This window comes from Numenius arquata, chromosome 16, assembly GCF_964106895.1.
Source record: "Numenius arquata chromosome 16, bNumArq3.hap1.1, whole genome shotgun sequence".
NCBI classification, from domain to species: Eukaryota; Metazoa; Chordata; class Aves; order Charadriiformes; family Scolopacidae; genus Numenius; species Numenius arquata.
The window spans coordinates 6,956,300-6,973,036 of NC_133591.1; the positions used below are offsets into that span (position 1 = coordinate 6,956,300).

Consider the following 16,737-nt stretch of genomic DNA (forward strand, 5'->3'; position numbering starts at 1 on the left):
TTCACTCTTTATGGGTTGCTATGTTCTTTGTTCATTACTTTTCTCATATTATCCATATTGGATATGTATGCAAATTGATGAACAAATCACCATATTCAAGTTTCTGTCATCTAGCGAGGCTTAGCATGCAAAACACTGATGCTCTGGCAAGGTTCAGGGAACTTCTGGAATGTGGAAAGCAGGGATGCTGGAGGCTCACAAACTAGTTAAACAGTAATTCTACCACTTTATTTCCCACATTGCTGGAAATACAGGGAAAAGAGGATTTTGCAGTGAAGCAGATACGCTGTGGTTAAGTTTAAAAAAAAAAAAAAAAAGCTGCTGGAGCTAGAAACCATTACTTGTTACTGAGCTAGTGCAGTCAGCCTAGCCTAGGTGAGCTGGGATACTGGGATAGAGATGAACAATATGTTTCTGTGCTAGGAATAATTTGAGTAGAGTTGCAGGAGTCAGTTGTTGGGAGGCAATGTTAGAAACTTGATGCAAAGCATATGTATGGGACTCAAATTTCCAGAAAATGCTCATCTTGTTTTCTGAAGTCAGGAATACATGTTTTGTGCATAACCAACATCTCTACAATGTATTGCAGACTCAGAAAATTCATCATTGAGATTTAATTTACATCCAGGCTGCTTGCACAGAATTGATGTTCTGATAAGCTTTTGGGGACAAAAAAAGGGGAACAATAGCCTAAATTGGTCAATTTAGTAAACTTAATTTTTCTTGACATATGATTTCTAGAGGGTTCCTGTCTCCTGAAGGCTGTAGGGGTGGGCACATGGAATGAACTGACAGTAATGGGCAACAATCTTCCCATCTCCCTCCAGTTTTGCTTAAGCCTTCCATTTTTCAGTGATAATACTAAATGAAGTACAAGTTTGGACAGCAGCCAGGTGTCAGCACATGGCAGAAGGTTTTAATTCTGCTTTTAGAAACTAGATAAGTGGTGTGTTAATATAAGCTAATATAAGCACAACCTCCCTTCTCAGTTGGACAGCTTGAGTGAAGATGATCATGACACTGCCATGTTGTAGTGTTTTGTGTTAGAGCTTGTTAAAGCTCTAATTATTACAGCTGTCTCTGTAACATGCTGTCTCAGTATTATAACATCTATTTGATTATATGCAATGACAGAGCAACTAGATAGCATTAATTCCCTGTGAAGCTTTTTGTCTCTTGATTATGTAAGTTTTTTCCCGGTTGTGTTCATACTCTGATACTACTCAGGATTCATAGCTGCTCTTGTCTTTTTCCATTCCTCCCTTCCCCCCCAATTTCAACATTGAAAGCTGTGTTTCTGAGTAATCATCAAATTATGTGTTAGGCTGCTTCCTCTCTGAGATTCTCTAATTTCTTCAGATGATTTTAGCCACACAGTGTGATGTAGCTTGTGCTCAGGACAAGCTGATTATGCTCTAGTATATGCATTCTGATGATCAGTGAAGACATCTGGTTTCAGCGAAAAAATTCAAACCAGAATGCCTCTGAATGCACAAATGGACTGAAATTAGTGTTTTCAACATTAACTGCAGTACTGCTTTTTAGCCTTCTTTTCATTCTTTACAGATTTTTAACCCCTTCCACTCTTCAACAAATCTGTCCCCGAATTTGTCTAATCCTCTAGTATAGGGGAAGGGCTGCTTTGTTCTAAATTTTTTTTTTTTTTTTTTTTTTTTGATGTGGGATTGCTGTAAGTTGTTTTGGAGAGATTGATGAAAAGAAAGTGACCATCTTTCCCTTTTTGAGACTGCTTCTGTTATGGAACTTGGTGATTTCTCCACTATGTTATGCTGATTACAGATGAGCTAGTCATTTGACACATTTTTGGCATTGAGGAATTTTAGAATCTCAGTCTGGATTTGCAGCGGATAGTGCTGTTTTGAGTGGATCAAAAATTGGTTCTCAAAAGTCTACTGCAGTGCTGGTGGGTGCATATAAAAACAGGCAGTGCTTCTTACTGAGTTAATTGATATAATACAAGACAGAGCTGTGACAGTACACTCCGAAGTGGTCTCCAATTCCTTTGCCAGGGTGCTGTTTGCCAGCTGAATTTAGTACACTTGTTCCCCTGATCAATGAATAGATTTTCTTCAGATCCTCTTTTATTTTTCAATTTCCTCTCCAGCTTTTTTTTTCTGTGGAAGATGAAATCTATCACCGGTCTTAGATTTATTAACTCCTGCCCGAGTCACTTTGCATGATGTTGGGGCAGGAGGGGAACTGATTGTATCCTTACAACTAGCTTAACAGAAATGCTTTGGATAATTCCATAGATTTTTAAGATGTCAGGTTGGCTTAAATGATTAGTGTGAAAGCTTCAGAGAAGACTAAATATTTAAGGCTCTATTCTGCACGTACTTGTACCCATGTGAATCTCTGGATTTTTCACTTCTGAATGAAATTAATTCTGTGTCTGTCTTTTGCTCCCTCCCTTTTTCTCTGCTCCCCCATTCAGATTGTATACAGTTGATATTCTCTTTTCCAGCAGTTGGTGAGTATCTAGGGAATACTGGGGATGGGAGAAGGAAGGCAGTGTGGAAGGGGGAGGAGTCAGTCCAAGTGGTGTACGGCACATCAGTCCCTCTTCGTTGCCAGTGTTCTTACGGCTGTCCCTGAAGTAACAGATCCCCTCACCTCCAGCAGCTTGGAATAGAAGCTTCATTACTCCACGTTGTCTGGCTAACACACTTTATCAGAAATCATCATCTTCCTTCCTAGCTCCATTCCTCTCCTGGCAGAATCTGTTTTCTCCTCTTCCATATCCCTGTTTGAGATGCCATTATAACTCCTTTTTTTGATACGGGTACCTGCGGTAATGGTGGTAACCTCATATGCTGAGAGCACTTTGTCATGGGCAGTGATCCTTCCTGTAGCTGAGTGTGGGACAGCTTTGTGTGGGGCAAGACCAGAAAAACAAACAGGGGAGTCTGATCCATGCTGCTGAGATACCTGCCACCAGCTGAAGGTCAAAATCTACATTATGGTTAAAATAATTTGGTAGTTGCTTACAAAAACTTATATATACATGAATAGCTATTTTGCTTGCGCATGACATACAGTAACAGTAGTATAGGGAATGGAAATTTTATTTTTATGCCTACCTACTGCTGATTCTCAAACCAGGCTTCTACTCACTTGTGCCCAAGCACTTGATCATATGCCAGTTCCTTCTAAGTCTTTACTAGGTACATGGCTTATGATGCAAACTATGAGAAGAGGGTTGGTGTGTCACAGCGCTGAAACACTTTTACCATGGTGCTTTAAAAATGACTGCTGAATGTCATTCTTATCATGATCCTATTTGCCATCTGTGATGGTGGTGTAACTAGGAACTATGCAAAGTGAGAAGCTCACTCAGCCTGGGATTTACTTCTTACAGTCCAAGGTGTAATGCATTTGTTACTGAAGTCTGAATTCAGTGTGTGAAGGACTAACTTGGTCTACTCCTTTCCCTTGGAGTATTTCGTTAGTGAGTGCTTTTCACACTTACATGTGTAGCTAAGCTGAGGGTTTTGTCTATGCTAAATGGATTCTAGTTATTCCTCTGACCTTCAACTCCTCTTTCAGAAGTTTATGCATCAAGGAACATGCTTTGATGCAGTTCTAAGGAAAGTCTATATTCCTTGGTTTTCAGTACCTTACTGTATGAAGGTATTAGGGTTGCTTGCCAGCATGACTGGACTTGATAACACTTTTGGCAAATCCTGTACACCCCAGACAAGGTATCAGTCACTCTCAGTGAAGACTGTTTAATTGATCAATGGATGTATTTTTCTTAATGGTTCTTCCGCATGGTGACTCATGAGGGTGAGGAGGTTGGGCGAATTGCTTCATGCTAATTCTGTTAGTAGCAGCCAAACAGCCCAGCTATTTGCCTTTTGCTGCTCAGCCAGCCCTTCCTGACAGGTGTTTTCATGCTATGTGAGCCAGGGCTTTGTATCCCACTAGTGTGATCTAGAGGCTCAGTATCCTCTCACCAAATTGCCAAGTACAGAAAGCCCTTAAAAGAGCACTCGGGAATTGTTTAGAAGGGCTCTTTGTTGGGTGTACTCAGTAGTTAGTGTGGAGATGCTTTCATTGAGAATCGACTGCTCGGGTATATTCAACTGTGGAACTGATGTATGGTGTGATATGGCCAGATACATGATGCAGGATGTTATCTGGGAGGATTCTCTCAAATGTCACTTGCAAGAAAATTGATCTAATAACTGTAGTTCTGAGACAGGATATAAGCTGAGCATCTAGTTTGCAATGTGTTTCTTTATGACCTCTGTCCAGCCACAGCAAGCAAACAAGGGCATTAGTGTGCAGTGGATAAAGGATTATATTTATTATTGGAGATGTGGAGGGAGTTCTACCTCTGAAAAGCCTAGAGGACTTTTTTATGGTAGCTTTGAAGGACACTCACTTGCTGTGATGATTCACTACTTCTGCCAATTTATAGTTGAAAGGTGGGCTCTATTCATTCACATGGATTGATGGTTCTGAAGAAAGCAAATTTAAGTTGTTTTTTTAATCCTTTTTTCTTAAGTAAGAGCATTGTGTTTCTCCCAACTGTGCAGAAAGTGAATCTGATTGCTTTCAGTTTTTCCTTTGTGGAATTCACTTATGTTCCCTCACAGTAACTGCAGAACTGACTGATTTTTTCATTATGCTTTCGTTAGTACAGGTTGACATATAAGGTCCTTCTTGATCTTTTATGAAACGGAATCGCGTTATTCAGGAGAAGGAGGGAAGAGGGAAAATCTTTTAAGACTTCTGCCTCCCCCTGCCCAAGTTAAAATTTTACTTTTATTGTTCTCGGGCAATTAAATATTTGTTACTGCTTAATAAAATCACTTGGAATATATCACCAAGTTGGCAAATGGTAGAGCTTGTGATGCTGATAATGAGTCTGTAGAGCTTTGGAGTTGATTCTGATGGGTTGTGAGCTCTGAGGAGGGGTCTGACCTCAGGAATCCTGGATCCAGAGAGGGTCAGAATGTGGGTGAGAGCCTGGATCCAAGTGATGCTTTGGAGTAAGATCTATAATAATCTGGCTGTTCCCCACCTGGTACTTGAAGATAAAGTAAAACCTAAACTGAAAATTGACCGAGCATACTTTAAGTGTTGCATTGGAGTGGGTAAATTTACTATAGAAATCATTATTCTCTTCCTTTTGTAAGAGGATGAGGCTTCGTTTTCTTTTACTATAATCAAGATGCATTATGTTAGAGAAACCAGTACATTAATGTGTTTACTTTGGCATTTTTTGATGCTAAAAATACATAATCAGACTGTGTTCCTGACTTTTCCCTTTGCTCCTTCCCTTTCTGCAAAAAAATTCTTTGTGCGTACGTATTCAAAATATGAATGCGTGTAAATATACATGTAAAAAACTTTTGTGAACTGCTTGTATGTCTGACTTATTCGGCATGCACAAGTTCATACGTTGAAAGGTGGCAGGGATGATACTTCAGGTTTGTTTGCTTAATGGTGGAGTGGTTTATAACCAATAGGATGAGGAATTGGAAGGTTGTTTTTGAACTCAATGACAGATTGCCAGGGGAATGAGGGCTATAAAGCCATACATTTGGCTGTCCTCTGGGGAGAGTCAGCCATCCATCCAGCTGAGTCAGCTGTAGCAATAAGGCAGGGGAAACCTTCCAGCTAGCCAGCCATTTAGAAAATGTGCTAGCTGCTTCTGGGGATTAATTTAGTTAATCAGATTAGTTTAGCAAGTGTCAAGAAGAGAACTGACCAAGTGGCTGCTGGATAAAGTAGCCCGTGTAAAAGAGAAACAATCAGTGACAATAAGTGTAATAACTAGTATTTTTCATTAATGTGTCACTTAAAATTATAAACAGATTATTTATTCTTTATTCCATAAGCGTATTTCTTTATTCCAGTGCGGTTACGCCTTCATGTTAATACCTCTATGTGGATGAGTTTGGAAGAGTTAAGACTTATATGTTGGTTTTGAGTCCACTTCTTCCCAGCTCCTCCCACATTGCTTCCTTTCATATTGTTTTCTATGCTGTTAACCATCTCTCATCAATTGCCCCCTGCTCACCTTCTTTAAAAGCTCATGAGCTTGAAGAAAAGTCCTGATACTTTCATGTGGGAATCATCGAAACACCTATATTTGTATCCCTTATCACTCTTTTATCCTGCTTTTGTCAGTGAGGACCCAGGCCAGATCTCATTAGTCAATGGGGAGCAGGAGGCGGGTGAGAATTTGCAAGCAAAGGAGGGTGGCACACAGATATGGACTTTTGAGTTCATTGGAAACTGAATTGCAAAAAATTTAAGTTCCTAGTGGCATCAAAACCATGATTTAATTCTTTTCAGAAGGGAATGGAAAACATGAGGTGTAACTACTGAGACGTGGCCTCATTTATCTGTATCTTCTGTAAAACCTTGTGTATAATTAAAATGCCACGGAAGTTTAGCTGGAGGAAAAAATATATCTCTGTTAATATTGAAGGAGCCCCTTGACTTACACCGATTAAGAATCTGATATTATATAAAAGACTGTTAATAAGAAAGATGCTTAAAAGCTTGGTATTTTTAATGCATTTTTTTTTTTAGTGGAAGAAGCCTTTCTTCATTGCTGGTATTTAAATACTGTAATCAGCTATAAATAGTGCTTAGAAAATTGAGACATCGATACAGTTTTCCACTTTTGGTGAGCTGAACGTATTTTCAGTAAAAAATCTTCAAATGCATCCTAACTTGCTAAATGAGATTGCAGGTTTTTTTGTTAGACTGAATAGGCATATTTTTACCATAATTTCAGTAGAAATCACTACAGAATACTGTACTTGTTAGAAGTATTTTGAAAGTGTTTTATTAATACAAAGGAAGCTCTCCTTTTCCCCCAAGATCTTTGGGTTGCTTTACTTTCAAGTATTTACTTGTTTTGTGACATCTTCGTTACTTTCATTCTGTAGGACATTAATTGCATGAGCTCACATATTTTCTGTTTTGAGGAATTAGCAAAGACTCTTTGATTGATTACATGTAACTGTCTGTATTGCAACAGTAATTCAATGTAACAGTCATTGCTTATGAGGTGCAAAGTAATTTCTCCTGCTAATAAAATACCATTGTACACTTGTTAAGAGAAAATAGTAAATGCATTCTTATTATTGTGGTTTTTTTATATCTTAATTCTGTTTAAATTTCTGTTATATAAAAAAAAAATTCAGTCACATCTTTTCATGAAGATGACTTTGAAATCCTTTCGCGGGGGGGGGGGGGGGGAATACCCCCCCAAAAAAAGACAAAGAACTACCAAACAGAAGTTGTATTCTGTGAATGTAAATGGGTTCTGCACCATAATTAGTGATTTTCTAGGGCTGGACTAGAGGCCCTGTATTTTCATGGGAAAATCCGTTTGATGTGTACCATCCCTAATTTCTGCAGTACTGAATAACCAGGCTCTAATTCTGTTGTAATGAACCATGTGTTAATGCTACAGCCTTCTGTCCAGCCAGAAGCCAAAACACCATGTCTGACTTTGTAATGAATCTTGCAGTCGTCTTGTTGACTCCATGGGTAGGCTTTTGTTCCAAATCTGTCCTCAAATATTGCTAGTTTTCATTGAAATGTACAATGCATCCTACGTTTGTGCTTGGGTTTACACAATTTGCTAACTTTCCTGGAAAGCGTGAATACTTTGTACCCTTTAGGGAATTTTTTGTTTTGTTTCCTTGTTAGTTTTGGGACAGTGGAATTTAAAACAGTGGAACTGACTACAGCTGTTTATTTTTTATAGTGTAGTTTTCTTGATTTTTTTTTTTTTTTTTTTTAAACTGAGTCACACACAGAACTAGCACAGAAGTGAGGGTTTGCTGTGGATCTCTAGGTGCAAAGATTTATTCTTGTAGCCACCAGTTCCTTGGTAGGTCATCTAATAACAAACACATGAACACTTGTTTCTGTGTTGTGATCAGAAACTTGAATGTTTGTTTCCTCAAATTGATTTATTTTCTGCTACCAAGTTGATTGATTTTTGTTTTTATTTTAGCTTAAAACTTGCAAACAGAACACACAGTTTTGCGTGGGTACGGTTAGACCTAGGAAGATACTGACTGAGTTCAGAGACTGTGTGGTGTTAAGAATGACTTATTCAAACCCTAATCAAATGTACAGAGCCTAAATAAATGGAATCCTTCCTCCCTTGCATGAAAAGCACACGTGAGACCAATTCTGTTGCACTTAAATGCTTTGAGTTCTACAGTGGCCAGAGCAATGTTCTTCAAACACATTGCTTCAATCAGCAGGTCATTATGTACGCTGTATTTTGATGGAGAGATGGCTATGTTGTAGTCCCACTGAGATGACCATCCTTGTGACAGGGAGGGACTTTGCATGTGCCTACATCCAAACCTTTGGGAATGTTCTTTATAGGTTACAAACTGATGTAAATATTCTTACCAGTTGTGTGAAAGCATTATTGGTGGCTCCCACAGGGTCCAGATAAAGAATATGTGAGTATAAACTAATATCCGTTGCAAATATTGGTCTATGAGGTAGGTTTCTTCTGAGTTTTGTTGATTTTCAGGCATGTGTATAGCACCGTTGGTTTACATATAGAGAGTCTAACCCAATTCAAGTGAGCACTTGTATTCTTTGTCTGCACAGCTTCTCCCTATTAGCATAGTTGTTACTCCTGAGAGTATGTGTTCATTCATTGCATCTCAGTGTGGCAGTCAAAGAATTAATTACTCTGAGAAGGGACAGGCCTCTTCTAAAGAGTTTCACAACTTCAGCTTTTAATGGATCTCTCTCCCCTGCTGAGGCTGCACCACAGCTTGTCAAAGCATTCGCGGCGGCTCCACGGGTCAGTGGTTCCCAATGGAGAGACAGTGTTAGAGGAACCGTGACACTGGTTCCTAAGGCTGATTTACTTGGAGTTGGGGGGGAGTGAGGGAATAGGGAGAAGGGAAATTGTAAGCCCTTGAGTCATTGTTCACAGGAAACAGACTTTGAAATTCTCATTTAAAAAAAAAAAAATAAATAGTACTTTATTTAAGGACATGTTACTTGCATGCTCAAGCACTAACCTCACTGGTTGCTTCCAAAACTCATTGCCTAAATGGCCTGCCTGCAATGCTGCTGGATGTTTGTTTCATTATCTAATGTCACTTATTGATTTTCATTAAAAACATGTCAGCATCGATTTTTCTAAAACACCCTCGGAAATGCATTCTGACCCTTTTTTATGTTGAATCCACTGCAGAGTTTCCCACTGAATCAGTCTAAAGCAGGATTATTTTCTGACTAAGAAATGTTGATTAAATATTTTGATGTATGAGTGGCTAAGACTGCTTTAAGAACAAAGCATGCCACGGGGAAATGAACTCGGACAAGGGAAAAGCTGAAAGGGAGGATGCTATAAAACAGGCACTTTGTCCATTCATGCATTGTTATTTAAAGTTAGTGATGTAAATCAGCTGAGGATCTGGTCCTGTGTATTGGCATCAGTTCACACACCAGATTGTATTGACATGATATTGATATAAGAGAGCAAATGTTATTTTTAAACATACTTTTCTGTACTCAGATTTAACTATTATTTCTTCTCTTACCTCATTACAATGAATTTTCAGGGAGCCTGGCATATTTGTTGCTTAAGTTTTAAAATACTGACAATTGCAGGGCTTGAATTTGAAAAAGCTGTTTTTTGTCACGTCTCTGTTATTTTCCTGGTCTCCTCCTGTGGCTCATTATGCTTATTTTTCATATATGAAAAGTCGGTTATTAGACACGTATGGTGATGTGCAGTGACATGTAAATGATGTTCTGTGGACCGTTAGAATAACTGTAGACTAACAGCTGCCTGTGATTGCAGGACACTGAGCTTGCTGCTCCAAGACTTGTGCTAATATTTCTTCATTAGTTAACACTGGGACTTCACAGAACTGACACACAGCTGAAGTTGATGAGTGAGTTGGTGCATGGAAGTCTGCAACTCCATGAGATTGTTGCCCTGTCCTAATATTCCTTCTTTTTCAGTAGAGTGTGTGTGGGAAAAGTACAATTAGAGCCTCTTGGTGGAGAGTATTTGTGTGCTTTTTAAAAAATAACACTGACCAGGTGTGGTTTATGTCATCTTGCATTACAAAGCTATAGAGCATAAAGCTTATGACTCTGCTTCTGGGGGTGAGGGTGATAGGCAGTTGTACCATAGTGTCTGTTGCAGTAGTTCTTCACCTTTTGATCACAGGTACATACACCCCAAGGGGAACATCTTTGAGTGCCTCTCCATGTGCACCTTAGTGGATGCCTCTAAAACCTCTCTGCACTGAGATTGCATACGCCTTATCTTTTTTTCCCCTGTTCTCTGTGTACTGTAATGTTCTTACTCCCATTGCTGCCTCTTTCCTCAGTGCATGTTCTTAAGCTGTCTGCCTCTTCTTCGATCCTCTTTTAATCTGCATTCATTATATTCATTGTACTCTTACTGCTATTAATGCTTACTGTTCTGCAGCACATTGGCTTTTTAGGATAGACATCCTTTCAAATATTGGTGGATTCCCCAGGGATTTGAGAAAGCATCTGTTTAAGTGGGAGCAGCTGATGCATACAGTGCTGCTCAAATCCCACTTACATCCTCCACCTCTGGCAGGTATGTAGGTCTCTAAAGGCAGCTAGACTGCTGCAGCCCCCTTGCGTAATGTAATAGCTAGAGTCTACAATAGCACCAACTTCTTGCCTCTTCATGGTACAGCCTTCATGTAAACTTAGCTATTGTTACACAAAGCTGGGATAGAGGAACAGATGAGTGGTCCATCAAATACGGTGTCCGAGCTCTGGAGGTGGCCTTTTTCAAATGTCTCAGAGGAATGCAGAAGAAACCCCCTAACGTGCCTAGCCAATTGTGCAACTCTATACGATCTGGCTGGAGGGAGGGGACTGGATTTCTTCCTCACCCCCACCCGTCAGTCAGCTTAGCCCTGAAGGATAAGCTGATCTTTTGAAGTCAAGGCTTAAAATTGTTAGACTGGAGGGCATTTCTAATAGGTTACTGGGTTAGCAAGGAAAAGCAATGGTACTGTGTATGCTGTCGGCTCTGCTTTGATCAGATAATGTAGTATTGTGCACACACACACATGAATTTAATAGCTCCTACTTAACACTTACCTACACTGTCCATATTACTAAATCAGAACCAGAGGGTGTCTGTGATACAGTTCTCTCCTTGAGCAGACAGATCTGAGAGCTTTTTCTGGAGGTGGTGACTAAATAAACAGTTCTTTTTACTGATAAAACAATGAAGGAGCAATGCATGAGCTCTGACTTCTCCTGTAAGTGTGTTGATGTGTGTGTATATACGTGTGTGTAAAAAGCTGCGAGGCTGCCCAGATTTGGAGACTTTGGTGCTATTGAAATACAAGTAATAAAAGCAGAAACTGGCACAAACCTACCCAGAGCAATGCACTGAAAATACAGCTTCTGAAGGGGGAACACCTTCTTCACCCCTCAAAGAACCATACCATAAATTTTCTCCCTCTTCTGGTTTTAGTGCTGTTGTAAAAAGCCCAGGCCTGCTTTAAAAACCTGAAACTTTCTCTTACAATGGCCAGGGCTGAGCTTTGAGACACTGCCACAACTCATTGTCTGTGGAAGAACCCTTGCTGGGAAGGCTGTGATTTATATCAGCCTGCCTGTCATAGGGTGAAAGGAATGCCCGGTTTTTCATTTTGATCAAATGTTAGGTTTGAAAACCACCCACTGCTGTAAACTCAGTTGGAGTGGAGAGATGAGATGGAGCACATTGCATGCTTTGTTGCTGAGATAGTGTTTTAAGGCTGTCTGAATCTGTTTCCCATTGCTGAGTGCAGGGAGGGAAGAGAAAGACGTGGATTTAAAAAAAGGGAAAATTAAACTGAGTATTTTATTTTTTTTTCCTACTTTTAATGAAATAGAAAATGGAGGGGGGGAGTTCAAGAATGTATTCAGTAAAGACATTAAAGAAGGTAAAAACTTTAGTGTAATTCATTTGGAGCCTAAGTAGATGAACCTGTAGAGAAGAAGAGAGGGGTGGAATTTACCAAGGGAACTAGCAGAAATAATCACCTGGTGCCTACTGAAAGCTGATGGATCTGCCCTTATGCCTGAAACTCAGGGGGAATGACACCAAAACAATTTTGTTCTGTAACTGCATTTATTTTGTCTCATCAGATTTGTTCAGTTCCCCTCATGCCCTCTTTTTTTTTTTTTTTTTTTTTTTCTGGTTAGCAGCTTTCACATGGGCTTTCCTTTCTGAAAGGATGGATTCTGATACAGTTCTAGAACCACAATATTGTTTCTATTTAAAATGCACAACAGTTTCTGTGGCTTTTTTCTATTGACTGCATTGGCAATGGCATATAGGACTTTCCCCAGTTTCAAGTTTCATCACAAATTCCCAGCTTGGACTACCCTTAAGGCATAAAGGCACCTGATCTGAGTTTGTGGCTTTGAATTTAAATGGCATTCAATCACTGATCTTCCTTAGGTTAGTTCTCATTTTGGCTGAATTTCATGATGTTTCAACATTTTTACCTCATTAATACTACTTCTGTTTTCTTTGTCCTAAAATGAGTAATTAAAAACTGGAATCCAAGATTCTAATTACAGTCCTTCCTAAGATTATATTAAATAAAAACTATAAGTACCTATGGACTCATGTGTTAAGACTGTAAAAAATTCTGTGCTATTGAGCCTGTCTGTAGACTCATGTTCATGATCTTCAGATAAGTCTGTATGATGCCAGTGAGCAATTTTTATGAGTAAGGGTTCACCACTATGAGTAAGAAAGACTTATCTTACCTATCTCTGCTGGCATTACATTTGTAAATGTAAAATTAGAAGATGTAGATAATTCCCCTGCTCTGCCACCACAAGCTGTGTAACCTTGGGCAAATCATGTCTGTGTTCACCTGATACAAGAAGGGATAATATAGTCTCATAAGGGTGCTTTGAAACTAAGCACGTTCAAGATTAAAATATTATGGTGACAGTGGTGAAAAAATATCCAGTGTACTTTAACCAGTATATTTGATCAGTCCTTCAGGTCAGAGCAGATTTAAAGGCCATCTGTGGTATGACTCCATTGACTTACATAAACCAGGATCAAACGTGATTCATGTGTTTGTGTGGTCTGACCCCTTTGAATTCTCTGGTCAAGTTATGTTAGGAAGGGAGAGAAGCACAGAGGTTCGCTATGATTTTTATGTGTCTGTCTTTAAATAAAACAAAACCCTGTCAACAGCTGACCAGAAGACTCTTCTTTTGTAGTTTTTCACCACACTTTCCGGGACGCAAGTATTAAGCTGAAATGTGCCTTTCAAATTACAATATACAACACCTCTGAATATTTTTAAGGCAGTTAGTGTGGGTGTTCTAAAGTGAATGTCTTTCTCACCTCCCTCCCCCCCCCCATGAAATAATATACTCTGCCAGAGCTGCTGAACTAGAACTCTAGTTATTTTATGAATATATTTAAGAACCTTTGGTTTTCCATCTTTTTCTTTTTATATGTAGATTATACCTTTATTGTTTTTATATTTCCAGGCATAAGGGGGAGTTTTCCTGTGGGCCATGTAATTCTGGTCCCGGCTGCGAATGACCAAAAGGACTGAGTGATTACAGTACCAAACAGTGCTCTGTAAAGGTGGTTTGCAAATGTAGAAAGAAATCAAAGGTCTGTTTCAGCGGGGCATCAAAGGCTGATTTCTTGAACATCAGGCAACTACTGATTCCCAGTTGCAATGTGTTAACTGCACCCATTATTGTTAGAAATGGCAAACATCATGTAGCGTTGCAGTGTGGAGCTGGAAAAGACTTTCAGACTACTTTTAGCCACTCTCATTCTTGAAATCTACATCCTGTATTTTTCCTCATAAGGTTCAGGTCAGGATTTCTTACTTTTTGGTATTAACTTTGTTCGTGTCTGTTTAACATATGAGTGACTAGTGGACAGAGTACTAAATGCCGGTGTTTTGAGGTGGGGAGTTTGAGGGTTTTTGTCAGAGATGTGAAAACTCTCTGAAAAATGCAGACTCTGAAGAGATTGAGGGAAAGAGAGTAAATTCTTTTTAATCCCCATTTGTACAAATAATTCACAGATTAAGAATTTTGGACCAGAAAGAGAGGGGCTTGAAGTCTGGAATGTATGGCCCCCATGCTGGATTCATACAGAGCAGCTGAACAAAATGCTTCATTTCAAAAAGCCACTGCATGGCTTCCTTCTATGTTCTCAGGGAGATGATGAAGAAAAAAGACAACAACTTTGCAGCTGATTAATCACTGGGAAACGGTAGTCACTAGTGGTGTGTTTTGGATTATTATTCAAGGACTTTCAGACGGAAATAAACCAGAGAACTACAACAGTAGCTTTCTCTAATTATTTTTCTGTGCTCAGCCCTACTTCATGTATTGAGCAAACCATTTCTCTTCTTCCAATTTATAGTCAATGATCTCTGGGGCACAGATTCAAAACATCCTGCAGAGTTTATTCTAGAAGCTGACTTGATGAGAGCATATTTACGTCTTTACAAGAGGCTATTTATTATGGAATTAATTCAGACTCTAAAATCTTAGCTAAGGTTTTATAGCATACTTAAACGTATATATCTGCTTGAAAAATATTTTGAGATAGATCTTTACCATGTGTAAATTGGCACAGCCTCTCCAGAGTTGAAAGAAACTGAGCTGATTTACACCCGCTGAAGTTTGGACCCCTTTGATTTTTCTGTTCTCTTCCATGTGTATAATGCACTGAGAAAGAAGACAACCCTCTTTAATTTGTGGAGAATTTAGACACTAATCAAGCACTAAAGAGGCACCATACCGAGGCTGAGAGCTAAAATCCTAAGGATGAAATCAAGTAATTGCTTTATCTCTTTCTTTTCAGATGTCTAGAGAGATACTTAAAGGCAAAACTAAAAGTACATGAATGAATCTAGCCAAGCGGATTTAGCTGTGGGTGGATGTATTAAACTTCCACTGAAAGTAGCAGCAAATAGGTGACATTCAATACTGCTTACAAAGGCTCACACCAGCAGTCAGGCATCAGTGTGGCGCTCTCTGGCTTCGTATATCCTGTAAGCACCCAAATCAAGGGAAACTGTGCTTAAATTAGAAAAAAAAGTTTGGGTTTTTTTTCTTGTTGAAAGTAGCTTGTAATCAAGAAACTACTGTAAATATAAGTTTGTTCAGCAGTTATCTATCTTCATGTCTATAATATCCCTGAAATTCCTATATTTGCCCAGATCCTGAACAATCACAGCAGTGATTTAGTGATTTTTCTCATGGATATAATCTGGGGAGACTCATACTCTCAGGAAGGAGCAAGCCAAAAAAGGCAAAACAGGAAGAGATGGTCACTTTTTAGAATCGTAGAATCATAGAATGGTTAGAGTTGGAAGGGACCTTAAAGATCATCGAGTTCCAACCCCCCTGCCATGGGCAGGGACACCTCCACTAGAGCAGGTTGCTCAAAGCCCCATCCAGCCTGGCCTTGGACACTTCCAGGGATGGGGCATCCACAACTTCCCTGGGCAACCTGTTCCAGTGTCTCACCACCCTCACAGTAAAGAATTTCCTCCTAATATCTAGTCTAAATCTCCCCTCTTCCAATTTAAAACCATTACCCCTTGTCCTGTCACTACATCTCCTGACAAAGAGTCCCTCTTCGGCTCTCCTGTAGGCTCGCTTCAGATATTGGAAGGCTGCGATGAGGTCTCCCCGGAGCCTTCTCTTCTCCAGGCTGAACAACCCCAGCTCTCTCAGCCTGTCTGCATAGGGGAGGTGCTCCATCCCTCTGATCATCTTCGTGGCCCTCCGCTGGACCCGTTCCAACAGGTCTATGTCCTTCCTGTGTTGAGGACTCCAAAGATGGACACAATATTCCAGGTGGGGTCTCATGAGCACAGAGTAGAGGGGTAGAATCACCTCCCGCGACCTGCTGGCCATACTTCTATTGATGCAGCCCAGGATGCGGTTGGCTTTCTGGGCTGTCAGCGCACATTGCCGGCTCATGTTGAGCTTCTCATCCACCAACACCCCCAAGTCCTTCTCCTCAGGGCTACTCTCCAGCCATTCTCTGTCCAACCTGTATTTGTGCCTGGGATTGCCATGTCCCAGGTGCAGGACCCTGCACTTGGCCTGGTTGAACTTCATGCGATTTGCATGAACCCATCTCTCAAGCCTGTCCCTCTGGATGACATCCCTTCCCTCCAGCGTGTCGACCGTGCCACCGAGCTTGGTGTCGTCGGCAAACTTGCTGAGGGTGCACTCTATCCCACTGTCCATGTCTCTGACAAAGATGGTGAACAGCACTGGTCCCAGTACCAACCCCTGAGGAACTCCACTCGTCACTGGCCGCCAATTGGACATTGAACCATTGACCACAACCCCTTGAGTGCGGCCATTCAGCCAGTTCAGTGGTCCATCCATTGAACCCATGACTTTCCAATTTTGAGACCAGGATGTTGTGTGGGACAGTGTCAAAAGCTTTGCATAAGTCCAGGTAGATAAAATGAGTCTGCATAACAGCCTGACTATTGTACAGTTATATTCTGTTGCAGCTGGTTCTTCATACTTTGCTACTGATTTGGATCTGATTATTGGTACTGGAGGGATTTCCCCCTTCCTATCCTCTCCACCACCCCCCTTTTCCTCATGTAGGTGGTTTTATGCTTCTCATCTAGATTAGGAAGAAAAAAAATGCAAATTTTTTACCAGACTTGAGTAACCAAGCTG

The 16,737-nt window shown here is 40.2% G+C and overlaps 1 protein-coding gene across 2 annotated transcripts in view; it reads left to right on the forward strand.

Annotated features, from left to right (window-relative positions):
- TMEM132C (transmembrane protein 132C) overlaps positions 1-16,737 on the forward strand; it is a 213,961-nt gene that overhangs the window by 19,819 nt on the left and 177,405 nt on the right. Inside the window, exon 1 of one of the 2 annotated variants that reach the window (XM_074159482.1) lies at positions 10,768-10,881. The exons of the other annotated variant lie outside the window; for it this stretch is intronic. Coding sequence (XP_074015583.1) covers positions 10,768-10,881 — 114 coding nt within the window. Of the gene's footprint in view, positions 1-10,767; positions 10,882-16,737 lie in introns of those variants that run through there. 2 annotated transcript variants of the gene reach the window in all.